Consider the following 11,647-nt stretch of genomic DNA (forward strand, 5'->3'; position numbering starts at 1 on the left):
GAGAGGTTGTCACTTATGCCTTTTTGGAGACCTGGACTTTGGGGGTCTGGACCAAAACCCATCCAGACACAGTTCTGTGGTGGCCCTGCCGGAGTGAGGGGATTGGCCAGATGATCTGTAGAAGTCCCTTCCAATCCCATCCAGTTTGTGATTCTGCAAAGGTGTCTAGTAATATGGCGTGAAATTTCATGGGCTTTTTGTAGTAACCTGAAAGTCCACTGCAGAAAATGTGTTTGTATGAGATGGTCAGTTTAGAAAAATGGTACCAAGGAGTTAAGATCATAGAATCACAGAATATCCTCAGCTGGAAGGGATGCATAAGCACTATCAAGTATAACCCCTGACTCCACACAAAGCAATCTAAGAGTTAAACTAGATCTCTGATGGTAGTGCTTTCCGAATGTTTCTTGAACATCAACAGGCTTGAGGCTCTGCGTACTGCCCTGGGGAGCCCTTTCCACACCCACCGCCCTCTGGGGCAGAACCTTTCCCTAACACCCAACCAACCCTCCCCTGATGCAGCTCCACGCTGTTCCCTCAGGCCCTGTCACCATCACTAGTGAGCAGAGCTCGGCACGCCTCTCCGCTCCCCATAAGGAATCTGGAGAGTAGAGTATTGAGGTTACCCCTTAGTCTTCTCTTCTCTGGGCTGAACAAACCAAGGGACATCATCTATTACTCCTAAGTCACATCCTCTCATTATTTTGCTCTCTTTGTTGCCCTCCTGTGGACACATTTTAAGATTTTATTTTCTCAGATAATCTCAGAAACATAGTACATGGCAACTGTGAGAAGACATTGATGCATTATATTTGACAGGATTTTTTTTAAACTTTTGTATTCCTGAGTTTGTGCTGGAAAACATACAGGTTGGTTTCATTGGAATAAATGTCTCTCATTCAAACCACTTCTGGTGCTGAGGATGATTTCCAACCACTCCAGAAAATACAATGTAGCCTACTTCTCCTGAGACCAATCTATAGGAAGTGTCCTTGCATTAAAGTGGTATTGCAGAGAAACTTTTGTGTACTAGTCACAGAAAAAAATCCCGGGTACTGGGACTTATTTTCTGCCAGGTCCGTTCATTGTTAGGCAACATCAAGTACCAAGAAAGAAAAAAAAAAGTCTCTCCTGGCATGCTTTAAGAGAGTTGCTTCTGGAGAGAAAGCAAAAGAAAAAAAATCCATGCTGTAAGATAATCCTATATTGACGTGGGGGCCTTCAACTCCAACTGGGGCTACAGGCACCCCTGCAGAGAAAAACATATCAAACTAAGTAACCATCTGGCTGGTTTTAGACTTGTTTAATAATGAACAAGTTTAAGAGTTTAAGTTTAAAAACTGTGCAAGAGAACTAGAATCACAGAATCATGGAATTCTTAAGAGTTGGAAGGGACCTTTAAAGGCCATCTAGTCCAGCTCCCCTGCAATGATCAGGGACATGTACAGCTAAATCAGGTTGTCCAGGGCCTGGTCCTGCCTCGCCTTGAAAGTCTCCAGGGTAATTTATGAAATGGCAGACCTCTTAGTCCTCCTACAAATAAACAGGACCCAACTCCTTTTTTTCCTTTGGCAGTTTTGCCATCTGAAGTGGCTGGGTATTATTGCAGAGTAAAAGCTGAGTATACCCCAAGGCAGAACTGCTTCGGGCTGTACTGAAAAAGGTCTCAGACAAATTTCTCAGCTTCTCTTATGGCTCTAGGTGATCATTTTTACTTATGAATGGTACTCTTGGAACAGACCTGTAAGCTGTTTGAAGTACGGATTCCCTTTAGGCACCAAAAGCTACAGCCATGTTTCTGGTAGGGTTTGGGCACAGCCACAGGCAGGCTGAAGGCAGACTCTGAGCTTGTTTGGGAAGCCAGCCAGGGGCAACCAGCAACAGATCATCTGCCTCAATTTCTCATTAAACGCCAATAAATTCATACCGTTAGGTGGTAGGAAGCAGCAAGGTCACCTAGAAGGATTTTAGATGGGTTGTTTCTTTCCTTTACAACAGCTGCCCTTCACCACGGAGGGAGAACAGAGGTCTATAGCGTGGCCAGGAGATCATTTTGTAGAGGACAGCCATGCCTGGCTGAGGGAAATGGAGGCAGTGGTGGACACTGGAACGCCCAGAGCCCACGGCGGGAGACCACTGCCACAAGGAGATGGGCAGCAAAGGTGTGAGGGCCTCCTACAGCCCTCCCCTGAGGAGGAGACGGGAAAGGCTGAGTCGGGGCAAGAGGTGCGAGTGAGTGTGAGGCAGTGGGGTGTGGCTGTGAGGGAGCAGGGTTGTGAGGGCCGTGAGATGTGGGCACAGCAGCTCCCAGTTCCGCTCCCGTCCCCTCCCGCTGAGCGCGGCCGGAGGGGGCCGACATCCGCGCAGCCGGGAGCCCTCCCCGCCTCACGTCTCGCCCCGCTGGCCGCCAGCCGCTTTATAAAGCAGGCGGAACTTCCACTTTCTGCCTGAGCGCGTGGAAGGGAGGCGCGGCTCTGCCTGGGAAGGCGGCGGGCGGCGGGACGCTGCACCGGCCCCGAGGAGCTGCGGCGGGAAACAGGTGAGGAGCGAGCGGGGCAGTGTGACGGGACCCCGCGGGCTTCGGACCCTTCGGCGCTGGCGGGCTCCTCTGGAGTTAAGGGCAGCGAGCGTTGCGGTCTGGAACTCTCCAACACTCCTCCGAGGGCAGCAAGGCAGTGCTCGGTGAGTGGGGAGGCTGCAGGCAGCGCCCGACCGTCCGCTCTCAGCTCAGCCTGGCGGAGGGGCGGAACGGGGCGCGCCGCCCAAGTGTTCGTTGGTGTGGCGAATGGCCCTTGGTTTGGTCCCGGCAGCTCCCTGGGGCTGTGGGGGAAACTTTGGCTCTGTTGCGTTGGTAATTTGTTAATTAGAAGTCGTTTTTTACACGCGGCTAAATGTCAGTGGAGGAGATCGGAGTTGTTAAACTGACCAGGAGAATTCACGAAGTGAATCAATCACAAATGTACTTATGGCTTCGTGCTCCTTCAGTGGCTGAGCCCGCCTCTGCCAGAGGGGAGAATCGCTGACTTAATTGTAGTGGAATTATTTTGGACTCCCTGAACACTGCTGTGAAAAGTTGTGTGTAATGCTGAGAGTGTGGGACATACAGAGAAAATTTGGCTCTAACTTTGAAAAAGTGAGGAATACCTTGCAATAACATCGATTCATAGCATCCTTTGCTACACTCACTTAGTGAAAATGTCTCTACATTATAACATTGATAAGTGTTTTGCCCCTTAGTTTTGTGATTATTTCCATTGTTACCTGTAGCAAAATGCTGTCAGAGTTTCTCCTGGTAATTAGAGTCATACATGGTTTGAGTTGGAAAGGACCCTTAAACACCATCTAGTCCAACTACCCTGCAATGAACAGGGACACCTACAGCTCCATCAGTATGCTCACAGATCAGGAAGCAAGGGGTACAGGACAAAAACTAAGTGCTAAAACTTTTAAGTTCCAGTGGCTTTTCCCACTCTGATGGCAGCAGAACCTCTGTCAGAATAGAGCTCTAGGTTATCACTGCTTTGTAATTGCCTGCCAGACCTCAGGATAGGACCCAGCACAGATCCACAGTGCTGCATCACCACTCCTTGGAAACAAACCATCACTGCCCTCAGAAACTGATTTTCATTCTACCAGGTGCCTTGTGCTTCTTCATCCCAGTCTCCAGGAGAACTTTGCTCTTTAAAAATAAAATTATTTTCTCTACAAACAGAAGAACTATTCCTAGAATGCGATTTGCACAAGAACATTAGAAATTTGTGAATGTTCTGAAAGACCACCTTATAATCTGTGATGTCACGCAGTTCCTCATTCCTTGAAGAGCTGTCCCAGTACCAGGCTGGCTCCTGTGGCTCTCCTGACGTCTCAGTAACACATGCAATTGTTCCTGGCATCACAGCTAATGAGAATAGAGCATGTATAATCCCAGTTTGAGTAAATCTGCTGGGGAGTCTGCTTGAACTTTGACTTTCACTTCAAGTAGCTGTAAGTGTGCTTTTTTGTCGGGTGGTTGCTGGTTTTGGAGTTGGTGGTGTTGTTGTTTGTTTTTTTTGTTTTTTTTTTTGAGAAGGTGTACCTTATCTAGGTGTATCCCATCACCATCCCATCCCATGGGAATCAGTCTTGGAGGGCGAAGGGATCCAGGAAGGCTGGATGCTCCTCAAGAAGGAAGTTGTGAAGATGCAGGAGTGGGCTGTCCCCCGTGCTGTAAGATGAGGTGGTGTGGCTGAGCAGGGAGCGGAAGAGTTTACCTGTGGAAGAGGGGACAGGCAACTCAGGGAGAGTACAAGAAAGCTGCTAGGATATGCAGGGAGAAAATCAGAAAGGCTGAAGCCCAGTGTGAGCTCAACCTCGCCACTGTGGTAAAGGACAACAAAAAAATATGTTTACAAATGTATGAACAGTTAAGGGCCAATGAGGCACTCCATCCTTTACTGGATGTGGTGGGGAATGTGACCACTGAGGATAAGGAAAAGGTTGAGGTTCTCAATGTCTTCTTTATATCTGTCTTTAATAGTCAGATGAGTTATCATCTGGGTTGTTAAATACTGGTTTTTCTTTTGGCTCTGAAGACTTTTCCCTAAACAAAAAGTAATTTAGAATCAAAGGCTATCTAGTCCAACTGCCCTGCAATGAACAGGGACACCTACAGCTCAGTCAGGTGCTCAGAACCCTGTACAGGCTGACCTTGAATGTCTCCAGGGACAGGAGGCATCTACCACCTGTCTGGGCAACCTGTTCTACTGCCTCACAACCCTCATTGTGTTTTTTTTGTTTTGTTTGTTTTTACAAACTTTTTCCTTATATCCAACCTAAATCTGCCCTCTTTTAGTTTGAAACCATTTCCCCTTGCCCTACCACAACTGACCCCACTAAGGAGTCTGTCCCCTTCTTTCTTCTATCTCCCCCACACTTTAGATAGTGAAAGGCTGCCATCAGGTCTCCTCAGAGCCTTCTCTTCTCCAGGCTGAACAGCCCCAGCTCTCTCAGCGTGTCCCCATAGGAGAGGCATTCCATCCCTTGGATCATTTTTGTGGCCCTTCTCTGAACATGCTCCAACAGGTCCATGTCTCTCCTGCACTGAGGACTCCCCATCTGGATGTAGTACTCCAGGTGAGGCCTCACCAGCACACAGCAGAGGGGCAGGATCACCTCCCTCGCCCTGCTGGCCATGCTTCTTTTGATGCAGCCCAGGGTACAGTTGGCTTTCTGGGCTGCGAGGGCACACTGCTGGCTCATGTCCAGCTTGCCAAACACCAGTACCCCCAAGTCCTTTGTGGGAGGACTGTGCTCTATCTTTCCATCCCCCAGCTTGTACTGACAGTGAGGGTTGCCATGACCCATGCGCAATACCTTGCGCTTAGATTTATTGAACCTCATGAGGTTCTCCTGGGCCCACTGCTCTGCCTGTCTAGGTATCTCTCCATGACTTCCTGTCCCTCGGGCCTGTTGACTGCACCCCCCAGCTCGGTGTCATCAGCAAACTTGCTGAGAGAGCACTCAATGCCACTGTTTATGTCATTAAGCTCCTATTTTTTTTCATATGAAACCTCCAGATTTTCCTTCATACTATTGAATGCTTTTTTTCTTTCAGAGCTGATGCTTTTTGCCCAGGCAGTGGATTCCTCTCAGCTCTGTTACAAGAGCGGCAGCTTTGGCATCACTTCATTTGTGCTGTTTCACTCAGACTAGTGTGACTTCCAACCACCATAAGTAAGGTAATGTGCTTCTGCATGTTACTACTTTTATAAAAGAGATAATATTAGTTTTCCAACTATTTAAAAGTTAATAAAAAAAAGTGTGCTTGTGCTCTTCTTCTTTATTAAGATCCAGGAATCTGTTTTTTCCTCACTAGTTTGTGGATGTTTAGCCCTGTCATTTGATAAGAAAAAATAGAAGAGGCTCAGGTACTCGCAGGAACTCAGTGAAAACAAATGCTGCGGGGTTCATCTTCTTCCAATGATTCGAATCAGAAGTGCTACAACTGCTGCAGAGTCACTTGGGTGTAATCAGGATAAAGCAATTACAGCATGGAGGAAAACAAAATGACAGCCACGTTTTAAGTGTCTATAAATATTTTAAGTACATCCAAGTGTTGCTTTAAAAAATTAATGCATTTCTTGAAGTCTAGGAGGTGGGATTATCTTTTTTTCTTTTTTTTTCCCCTCCTTCATAGTCTTAAAAGAGATTATTGACAAACGTATAGGAACAATTCAAACAACTAATCTTTCCTCCCCCCCTTTTTTTCTTCTTTTTTTCTTTTTTAGGCCTTCTTGCCTTCTTTCAGCATCAGGTGTTCTTTTCTGCAGTTAGGAAGGTGCAAGTGAAAGACGAGTGCCATGAACCAGACCACGGAACTGCCAACAGAAGGGAACTCCCTGATAAGAGCTGTCTACCAGAGTCGACTGCGCCTCACCAGGCTGTTGTTGGAAGGTGGAGTCTGCATCAATGAAAGCAACAACAGAGGTGAAACTCCTTTAATGATTGCCTGTAGGACAAAACATGTGGACTCCCAGAGTGTCAGCAAGGCAAAGATGGTTAAATATCTACTGGAAAACAAGGCGGATCCAAACATCCAGGACAAATCTGGAAAGACAGCCTTGATGCATGCTTGTCTAGAAAAAGCGGGGCCTGAGGTGGTTTCTCTGCTACTGAAAAGTGGAGCTGACCCAAGCCTACAAGATCACTCTCACTGCTCTGCGCTGGTGTATGCAATAAACTCTGAAGACAAAGAGACTCTGGAAGTTCTTCTCAATGCCTGTAGAGCAAGAGGAAAGGAGGTAATCATAATCACAACAGACAAGTCTCCATCAGGAAGGCAGACAGCAAAACAGTACTTAAACGTATCTCCTGCAGACCTTGAAGAATGCCAATCCCCAGCTGCCTGCACTTCCCCATCTGAAATAGAACTAAAATTATCAGCCCCGCTTTCAGGCTCAAATGGAACTAAAAGGGCATTCTTCAACTTTAAGGATCTGGATCATCCCAGAAGCACAGACCATTCTCGGCCAGTTTCACCAAGAAATTCCAGTTCATCAGACATGGGATCCAGGATGGCACATGTGCAGCAACTACAGTCTGAGCCTTGGGTAAAGAGCTCTCCTTCATTGTTTCACCAGAGTAAGGTTTCCTCTTTATACGGAGAGCTTCAGGATGTAACTCCAGAAGAAGAGCTCTCTTCTAAAGCTAACGGCTTTGCCTTATCAAAGAGGTTTGTTACCAGACACCAAAGTACTGACATAAAAGACACTGCTAATTTACTGAAAACTACTGATCAAAATGGATCAAGGAAATTACCGTATGATGACATAAACTCTCAGACTCGTTATGGTGAAGAGGAGCATCTTCCCAGTGGGATCCCTGGGCGTGAGGATGAGGATTCGAGTTTGGGGCAAATCAACTTCATTTCAAACCTAAGCAGTATTATCAAAAAAGGAAACTTAGAAGCAAGTCATTATAGCTCTGATTCTCAGTTAACTACTACTGTACATGCTGCTGCTGCAGAAGACAGTAAGTCAGTGATAGGAAAGAAGAAAATTGTCTCTACGTCTCATTCTTTGTTTCCAAGTTCTAGAGATTTACTGGAGAAAATTTCTGCTGTTCCCATGAGCAGAAGAAAAGAAACTTTTCTAGGAAGATGGGGTTCGGGAGCCTTACTGTTGGATAACATTGCTCAGACAAGACCAGGTTTTCTTCCACCACTGAATGTGAATCCGCAGCCCCCAATTCCAGCTATTAACTTATTTAATAAGGTTTCTGGGATGATTTCTCATGGGCAAAAATACTTAGTACCAGAAGCACCTGCTTCCCTTAGTGAGACCAAAAATACAAAAATGCTACTGCGGAGGCAGTCATTACAGACTGAGCAGATTAGGCAATTACTGAATTTTTGACAGGAGATTGAAGGGTTATAAAATGTTTACATTATGTACAGACTCGCTGCTCTACCTAACTGTAACAATGATACACTTCTGAAAAGATGGCAGGTCTGTGATGTAGGGCTCTCAGCCTCAGAATGAATTAAATAGCTTAGGTACTACATCAAAAGATACACTTATCTGTCTAATTAATTAATTAATTAAATGATGTTGCTTTCTACAGACTGAGGAATATTTATTATATTCTCCTCATATTTCCAGCTTTAGCACTGAAGCCTTACCTGCAACAGGCTGAATCTATGAAGGATCTTAGGTGGTGCAGTTCTCATTTCTAGGTTGCAAGTTTTCCCCAAAGACTACACTGTTTCTCCACCCAGAAAAGTTGTACAAAAGGAATTTGGGAACTTGGAACATTTGACTGTGATGCTGAACATCAGAGTTTTGTGATATCCAGAGACTCCAGACATGAGCCTGTGCTTGAAGGGTGGGCAGTGGTCCGTGCCCACAGGCAACATCCTCTGGCTTCAGTGGCTTTACTGCACATAAACAGACAATACACAGACTATAAATGAAAACAGATGTTACACGACTATGTTGTATGCGTAGTTCACTTGGGAAATTCCAGATGAAGACTGGGGATCTGCTTGATGCGCCCAGTGGGAATCGGCATGGTACACAGAGCCTGGAGAGCTGCAGATGGGCATTCAGCATGTAACAGCAGTCCAGCATTGAGCTACGAGGCCAGCAGAGTGCCTGACTGGTCCTGTTGCTTCTCATGTAAAATGACCAAACCCTGCTTGCAGCACCAGGTAGCCACATCCATCAACTTGTGCTTCTCAAGCTGTCTGCTGGGGTTTGCTGCGGTTTGCTGCTTAAAACAAAGCTGGGTGGGAGAGGTAGAGGCTCTACCAGCATGGGGCTCCATTACTTTCTGCAGCTTCAGGCTCTCAAACACCAAGAGGTCTCCAAAACACACGGGATCTTGTTCTCCCCATAGCTGTGTTTCCTCTCAAGACAAGGTACAGGTGGTGGGAGATATCACATACCCTTCCTTGCCTGGGAGCAAGGATGAGCTCTGTCCTGCTCTCAGACATAGAAAAAAAAAAAATAATGAAAAAAAAAAAACCAAAAAAAAAAATAAAAAATAATCCAACAATGGGGATATTCACCTGGGAGCTGGAAGACCTCATCTTGCCCTCATCTTGCCCTCATCTTGCCCTCATCTTGCCCTCATCTTGCCCTCATCTTGCCCTCATCTTGCCCTCATCTTGCCCTCATCNCTTGCCCTCATCTTGCCCTCATCTTGCCCTCATCTTGCCCTCATCTTGCCCTCATCTTGCCCTCATCTTGCCCTCATCTTGCCCTCATCTTGCCCAACTTGAAGCAAAAGCATGAATTTGTTACAGGTGAGAAACACGCTTTGTCTCTGAGGTAATTCATATATATTTTTAACTATTTCTAGATGTGCTTTTTCTTCCTGTTTGGTATCTTGTGGTTCTAAACATCTGTCTTGCATTTGTGCATATTCTGTAGATGCTTGATTTATGGCATCACATTTAGCATTTAATAACTTGTCTTCTAAAGATTGAGAAGTATTTTATGTGCTATCTTTTGTCACTATTTACAAAAAAAAAAAAAAAAAGAACTGTATTGGTGTCTGTATAATCTGAATTTCTGTATACCAAAACGAGGTGTCCTTTCCTAAAAATACAGTGGGTGTTATCTGCCTTCTTTCGGCTTCTGTCAAAATTCACTCTGCGCTGTTGCCTTACGAGTAACTGTGATGTTGTTTAGTCTTGCCCTTACTGTAAGACAATTTCAAGTAAATGATAAATATACAATCATCTCCCTAAATACCTTTTGATGTAAAAACATTAAAATGTTCTAAAGTCCCTAATATATATTTTTTTGAAGAAGGAAACTTCTGACATATGGAAAACAGCATGGTTTACATCCCTACTCAGCACCACTTACTTACAAAATGTATATCTGAAATTGCAAATTTAAATCTTAAAAGAGCTTTGTGACACCAAATCTTTCCGTCTTCTAGATTATAGAGAATCTGCTTGCTGTCCAAACTCCCAGAACTAACCAGAATGAGCAAAGGAGCAAACCTGTCCCGCTATAGTCCAAATTAATTCTTCTGCAAAAAAAATATAGGTCTTGAAATTCCCAGTGCTCACAGCTCTGCTAACCTGGGATGTGTAGCACCGTGGTCTGTGGTGATCTGCACAGAGTTTGACTTGGATGCAGCTGTCACACTTGTTCTGTTTCTTGTTCAAGTATTTCTCAGTGGGTGCCTCAGGAATAACCAGTTCCAGTCACAAACATGTTGCTGGTGATGGGACTAGGGTATTTATTTGATTGCTTGTTCATTTGTTAGAGAAGGACAATTCATCCCTTGAAAGTTGCTTACCCATCTATGGATGAGTAAGAGTGGGTTAGATTTAGTTCTGTGAGTTTGCACGGCTAAGCGTTCAGAACCAAGGCAGCTCCACAAGTGATGTCACGTCACGCTGCTAGCCACTGGCGGACACACGAGGAAGCTCGTGGAGAACTTGGTTCCATTCAGGTTCAGCCTGGGGAACAGTGCTGTATTTCAGGAGACATTATTTGACCAGCCTCTGCACATACGTGGTAGAAGCAAGAAGGATTCCACGGGAAGCTGGTTGTAGCAGAGAAATTACGTGGAATAACACCAGGCAATCTTAAATTATTAACCATAAATTTAAAAATTGGTCCATACTAAGACAATGTGTATGCAACGCAATATACTTATCAAATGTTTTTATGCTATATATGGAAATTGAATTCTAGTCTATTCATTTCATAATGAATATAAATATTGGAAGTTACAAATTTGCCTTTAAGAAATACAAATACTTTTTTTTTTTTTTAGAAAATACCAACTAATGATAAGGTTTTCTAGCTGATACCTTTGCTGAAAGTTTAAAATCTCATTTCTGCTGTGTGAGTTTTGTAATTAATCATGTATTAACTTATGTACTGCTCTGTGAAATAGTATGTTTTAAGAAGTGTTCAGATGATGGAGGAAAATGCCCAGTGTCTTGAAGACAGACATCTTTCCACCACGTTGCCAGTATTTTGTGCCTAATTTTGATGCAGAAGTAATGTGAAAAGTTAACGTGAATGTTTATTGTTGCATCAGTGTTAAAAGTGACCTTACAAAGATGAACAATTCGGTTGTGTTCTCTTGTGTTTTTATGTTGCATAAATAAAAGTGTTTTTTTCACCATTCAGACAGTGTGGAAATAGAAACATCCATTTCTTCACCATTTAGGAGGTGCAGAGTCACTGCCAAACGTACCCACTGCTAAGTGCTCCTCGAGCCATCTCTGTACTGGAAAACTGGAACAGTAATTAAATTTAATCGAACAGGGCTGAATTTGCACACAGTAATGTGAGAGAGAGACTATCAGTAGTTCATTTTAGTTCCATTCAAGTGAAGATACGCTTCTGCCATTTTTGAAGCCTTAATCCCATCTGTTTTCCAGTTATCCTTAGGCAAAGAGTGGAAAACAGACCTGACTTACAATGTTAAATTCCCCCCCGCCCCCCAAGCTCAAAGAATTAAAAACAACAGAAGACCTTTCAGGTGTTCTTCATGCATAGCAATAAAGAAAACATCACGAGCAGAAACCTTTTCCCTGCTTGAGGTTGGCCTCCCAGGACTGTGGCTTCCCGCCCAGGCAGGTCACCCGACCTGTTTCACATCTGGCAGTGACAAATTAGGGAAGCTCATCCACTCG

The 11,647-nt window shown here is 44.7% G+C and overlaps 1 protein-coding gene across 2 annotated transcripts; it reads left to right on the forward strand.

The window, feature by feature from the left end:
* Window positions 1,709-11,137, forward strand: ANKRD34B (ankyrin repeat domain 34B). 2 transcript variants are annotated; one of them, XM_021381362.1, is made up of 4 exons: window positions 1,709-2,539; window positions 4,918-5,112; window positions 5,594-5,717; window positions 6,267-11,137. In XM_021381362.1, the coding sequence occupies exon 4, from the start codon at window positions 6,339-6,341 to the stop codon at window positions 7,890-7,892; it is 1,554 nt and encodes a 517-aa protein (XP_021237037.1). In that variant the 5' UTR covers window positions 1,709-2,539; window positions 4,918-5,112; window positions 5,594-5,717; window positions 6,267-6,338; the 3' UTR covers window positions 7,893-11,137. The 2 variants fall into 2 exon arrangements, with proteins under 2 accessions (XP_021237037.1, XP_021237036.1); XM_021381361.1 differs by lacking the exon at window positions 4,918-5,112.

The sequence above is a fragment of the Numida meleagris genome, chromosome Z, assembly GCF_002078875.1.
Source record: "Numida meleagris isolate 19003 breed g44 Domestic line chromosome Z, NumMel1.0, whole genome shotgun sequence".
NCBI lineage: Eukaryota > Metazoa > Chordata > Aves > Galliformes > Numididae > Numida > Numida meleagris.

What these genes read in the sequence shown, in the direction of transcription:
- ANKRD34B (XM_021381362.1), top strand. Translation starts at nt 6,339, where the DNA reads ATGAACCAGACCACGGAACTGCCAACAGAAGGGAACTCCCTGATAAGA.